This window comes from Brassica oleracea, chromosome C4 (assembly GCF_000695525.1).
Source record: "Brassica oleracea var. oleracea cultivar TO1000 chromosome C4, BOL, whole genome shotgun sequence".
NCBI lineage: Eukaryota > Viridiplantae > Streptophyta > Magnoliopsida > Brassicales > Brassicaceae > Brassica > Brassica oleracea.
This window is the reverse complement of record NC_027751.1, coordinates 41,582,834-41,588,694: the sequence shown is the minus strand read 5'-3', so window position 1 is coordinate 41,588,694 and position 5,861 is coordinate 41,582,834. Positions and strand designations below refer to the sequence as shown.

The window sequence follows — 5,861 nt, the reverse complement described above, 5'->3', positions numbered from 1 at the left end:
GCCGACCAATAAATAATAAACAGGATATAAGGCGGCTCGGCCGACCAATAAATAATAAACAGGATATAAGGCGGCTCGGCCGACCAATAAATAATAAACAGGATATAAGGCGGCTCGGCCGACCAATAAATAATAAACAGGATATAAGGCGGCTCGGCCGACCAATAAATAATAAACAGGATATAAGGCGGCTCGGCCGACCAATAAATAATAAACAGGATATAAGGCGGCTCGGCCGACCAATAAATAATAAACAGGATATAAGGCGGCTCGGCCGACCAATAAATAATAAACAGGATATAAGGCGGCTCGGCCGACCAATAAATAATAAACAGGATATAAGGCGGCTCGGCCGACCAATAAATAATAAACAGGATATAAGGCGGCTCGGCCGACCAATAAATAATAAACAGGATATAAGGCGGCTCGGCCGACCAATAAATAATAAACAGGATATAAGGCGGCTCGGCCGACCAATAAATAATAAACAGGATATAAGGCGGCTCGGCCGACCAATAAATAATAAACAGGATATAAGGCGGCTCGGCCGACCAATAAATAATAAACAGGATATAAGGCGGCTCGGCCGACCAATAAATAATAAACAGGATATAAGGCGGCTCGGCCGACCAATAAATAAATTAAATTACTAGTAAATAATATAGGCGGTATTCCGGCCATTATAACATGATATAAATAATAGTAGAGGCGGTATACCGACCATTATAACAGGGTATAAATGATACAAATAAATTTTACCGAATCGCAGAGTGATCGTGCTGATAACATGTTATAAAAAGAACTGAAATTTTATTGTATCGCGGGAATTTAAATAAGGGCAAAATTTTATATCCGTAGAAGAAGATAATACTGATAACAAGAGAGGATGTGTTATTAGAAGAAGAAGGAATGGTGTGTTTACAATGATCGAAACGATCGTTTATATAGAAGAGAAATTTACTGTGTAAATAGTGAAGCGGGCCCCACATCTTTTTATATTTTCAACGAAAACGGTAGCTGCTTTTTCTGACTTTCATCACAAGAAATGAATTTTTTCTAGATCCTTTTTAAAATTTTGTCTTCTTTTCTAAAATAGAACCTCGTGTAACGTTTTAAAACAATCTGGCTTATAAAAAATAGAGAGCAGTAAATCATACACAATTTGTGTATCCACTTGGACCGGTCGTGAACGGTGGCAACCTAACCTGTGCACTTCCAAGATTCTCTATGTTTTGTGTATAACTTTCTCGGAAACTTTAAGAATATATGAGATGTATCTACGTATAATTTCTTTGAACACGTATAATTTCTTTAAACACGAGTTAGATATTTATATGCTTTTGATACACGCCCTTCCTTTTGTGAATCCTATCGAAGATAACATTTGCACACAATCAATCATTTTGAGTTGTGTTATTTCAAATTTACAAAGCTTTTTTCTTTTTATTGATGTTGATTCCTCACTGCTTGTAGATATCTTACTAAAAGAAATTGAAATATACCTACTACCCTTATTCATAATCCAAGGGATTGGTGTATGGCTGATACTGGAAGATATTTTCTTATTAAATAATGAATAAACGATCAGACATATATGAAATATCTAATTTTCAAAAAAAAAAAACATGAAATATCAAAGATTAACTCATCTTAAAGTTGTAACACAGTTATCTAAATGAAATTGACGTATGTACTAACCTTTAGTTAAGTGCCTAACTCCAACACTATTTGTATACGTCGGAAAACATCTTGTAGATACACGAAACTTACAGCTCCATCATTAAATTTTTGTATATTGCATTTCAAATTTTTTATTATTGTGTAAAAGTATCGGATAGACATAAAGTTAACGTAGCTGTGAATCCTCTTTACATTTACTTTTTTTTATTGGTCTTGAACCATTCTATGATTCCAAGAAATATCTCTATACAGCATACATAAGCCCGAGAGTATATATCGAGATCGAGTTTTTTTTTTTTAATTCTGTTTTGGCTATATGAAATAGCCTCTTGTAAATAATAGAATCATGCGCGAGATGTATACAAACACTGATAGAAAATATAAAATTTAGAAATGGCAGAGATTCGAGACTAAATAACACAATCTATTTTTTTACAAAAATGACAAATAGCAGGATATATAGATCACAATAAACCATTATTAAGAACTTCAAATTTCTCAAGTCTTGATCGAGTGGCCAACACCGGGACTGTGCCCTTGCGCGGTGGGCCGGAAAGCATCAACACGGTAAAGATCCTTGTCCCTCGTCGTATTGATTCTTCGTTGCAGACCCTCTGATTCATTCGGATTATCCTTGTGATAATGATGATGATTATGATGATGGTGGTGATGATGATGACTTGAACGTTTCTTGCATGAATAATCTTGTGGATGCTGACACCTCAAACGACTACCCTGCGCCTCGTCGATGAATTCGCAGAAAAGGAGAATACTAAGGAAAAGGTAAATTACACGAAGGGTCTTTGCCATATCAAAATAAATAAAAATATATATACTATGCTTACTTAGGTTTAAAAGTGTTTGAACGCGAGAAGTAATGTGAAAATAATAATGACTATAGTTTTGAGGTTGAAAATGTGGCTATTTAAAGACAAATTGGACTTAGGCGATTGATTCCGATGTTTCTAAGTTATTGATAGAAAACGACCGTAACTTTACTGTTCTTGGAGCATGCAAGACCCCATGATTGAAACTTTGTAATCGACGATCTATGTTATATATATATATATATATACCATCAAAATATTTTAGTCTCGCACTATTATTATCTAATGTCTGATTCACTGGAAACAATAACTAGTGTTTGATTTTATATGAATGACATTTTCTTCTTAGTTATTCGATGTGTGAATCTAGATGTAGGTTTACGCATAGTATTTGATGCTTACATATAAATATATATTGGAATTATACAAATTATTTGCTTCACCTTACTAATGATTAGACTTATGATATCTGCTTAAGTAATATTTTAAGGACAAAGTGTACTTCAATGTTTTTCCACTAAAACAAACTGCTAGACTATAGCCCTTGATTAATGATTGTAATCCAAGAGTTATCAATATAAATATTTATATACATATATATTTTATTCTAGTACCATTAGGTCAGTATATGAATTAAAATGTTAATATGTTCACTCTGTGGTGTTCGCCCTAAAGACTCTCTCTGACCCGGTTCCCTAGGTGCCGCCGCCTCTATGGGATTTCTCTGCAATTCCAGCTCGGTGACTCTGTCTTCCACCCTATGAAGCAGCGCACTCCTGTCATGGCTCCGTTGGTGATTTCGTCCTCTCCGCCGCATCTCCGTCCTCCGTCTCCTTCGTCGCATCTCCGTCCTCCTTCCGATCCGCCGCCATGTACGCCTCCTCCTGTGCCGCTTGAAGTCCTCTCTCCACCAAAACCACCAGATCCTCATGACGCATCTTTCGGTCCCGTGTTTCTTCTGCTCTTCGACACATCCTTCGACCCTGCTCAAGCGCTTTCCAGAACTTCAGATTTGGAATCTTTGTTGTTGAATTTGGCGTTTGTTACCGGTGACGGTGTTGTTTCTCTGGTGTCCATTGGTGACAAAGTCTTTGCTTCCAAGTGCTTGTATCCTGCAGTATGCAGTTTATTTCTTTGTCGGTGCCTTGATTGGAGTCATGACCTTATTTTTCCAGCAAGTCCATATACCCTTCACTCCTGTTCATTATGCTTGTCACTGTGTTGGTGGCTTCAACAACAGGTTGCACTATCCCCATCACCACCAGTTGCTCCATGCCTCACCCATTAATACATGTGTTATCTAGATTTTCTAACTTAATCATGGGTGATGAGTTGATATTTATTGGTTGGTATCTTGGCTTCTCTCGTGTTAAATCTATGTCTCTCGCCTTCACTTTGGTGCGGTTATTTACTGTAGTATGCAGTCCCTTTATTGCAGTATGCAGTCCTAAATTTGTGGTATTCAAATCCTTTTGGGTTCAAGTGTGGCAGTTTGTTGGATTGATGCCTTACATAACCACTCATCCCGTGAATCGGGTTCTGTTGGACGTTTACTGTCCACTTTCCTCCTCTATGGAGTTTGTTTCCCTCTGTTTATCATCCACTTTATGTTGTTGTGTTGCAGGGAGTTCAATGTTGAAGATTAGAGATACTTCAAATGCTGAAGTTCTAATCAAAGGCTTTATAGCCATGTTAAGGATTGTTAATTGTGCACTTGTTGCTGTTTCAATCTCGGGATTTATATCACTGATCGTGGTCTCTATTTCCCAAGACTTCATCTCACTTTCCAACTTGATGTTCGATGAGATTAGAGGACTTCTCTACGACATTAGTTGCTTAAGCGTCTTGTATGCCCCTATCTTAATATGTTGTATTTGCTTCTTTGTAATAGCTTGTTATTTGGCCATGATGGCTTTATTATCATGTTGTATGAACACTCTCTCTATTTGTAGAGAGTAAGAATCTATAAAATTGAGGTTTGTCCAAAAAAAAAATGAATTAAAATATTAATATCTTATTTTATATAACTTTAGCACTATACTAGGTTAAGATCTGCGGCTTGCGCGGAATTTACATTCAGGCGAAATTTACATTCGGTATACAAATCTTTTTACGTACACTATTATTTATGTTGCATTTTTACATATTATAAAATAATAAATAATAAATATATATTAAATAATTAAGAAACAAGTAACTATTACATATATAATTAAATTGGCACAAACACATAAATCAAAATAATCACTCTTCTTATGATAAATAAATCAAACAATCATCATATTCACTTATTTTCTATTGTATATAATTAAATTTAAATGATATTAACTAAATAATATGGTTATCTATTAAATAAGACTTTATACTCGTATGTTTTTTTTGTTATCAACAAAACAGACTCCTAAGACTCTACAAACCAAATTGGTAACTATGAATCCATGTGAACGACAAAAGACGGCTGCTTAGTGGCACTACGTGCAAGACAATCCACCCGTGTATTCTATGTTGTGGGTACATAAATTATTTTCGAGCTGTGGAAACTTTCCTTCAGGATTTTGATATCTTCCAAATAACTTACAAAAACTGTTCATTCTCCTGGTTCCAAAACCATTTTCACCGGTTGAGAACAATCCGTTGCAAATATGACCTGAAAGTGACGTAAATTCCGCATACATTCCAATGCCCAAATGAGAGCTTCCACTCCCGAGTGAAGGGGTGACGCATCAAAAACTTTCCAAAGTACTATACCATCCATGTTCTGAAAAATCTCCTGATCTTTCCATGACTCATCCGTAAAACACCATATACCTGGAATGATTGGCAGGTTTGTGGCATCTACGTCTGTATTTTGGGAAACCTTTTGTGTCAGTGTAACATGAGCTTCAGTCCCCAATAGAGACTCCGTTTCTGCCAATTTCAAAGTGTCCCTGGGATCGATATCTATATTTCTAAAACTTTATTATTTTGTCCTTTCCAGATGTACCATAATATCCAAGCAAATTGATGATCCTCCATTTGTGGAACAACTCTCCGAAACAAATGATCCATATTCGCGAAGAATGATGAAAAAGGAGAAACAACTGGATTTGATGGGATGTTTGAGAGTGCCCAAACTTGTATCGTCGGTGGACATTCAAAAAATACATGGTTTATTGATTCCTCCGGTGCCCCACACTGATTATGCGTTTAAGCACACACCAATTAACCTAATGTGCCAACAATACCACAATCGAATGGTATGCCATTGTAGCATTTTAGGATCAAATCCACAAGGAACTAATGATCTATAACACCAAGAATACACAAGCTTCCTTAATCTAAGCAAACAAGAATATGAATGATTTTGTAACAAGC

General features: G+C 36.1%; 1 protein-coding gene across 1 annotated transcript; it reads left to right on the top strand.

Moving 5' to 3' along the window:
• Positions 1-3,159: 3,159 nt before the first annotated feature.
• On the top strand, positions 3,160-4,489 carry LOC106340111. Its single transcript, XM_013778973.1, has 2 exons — positions 3,160-3,747; positions 4,132-4,489. The coding sequence occupies exons 1-2, from the start codon at positions 3,268-3,270 to the stop codon at positions 4,144-4,146; spliced, it is 495 nt and encodes a 164-aa protein (XP_013634427.1). The 5' UTR covers positions 3,160-3,267; the 3' UTR covers positions 4,147-4,489.
• Positions 4,490-5,861: the final 1,372 nt, after the last annotated feature.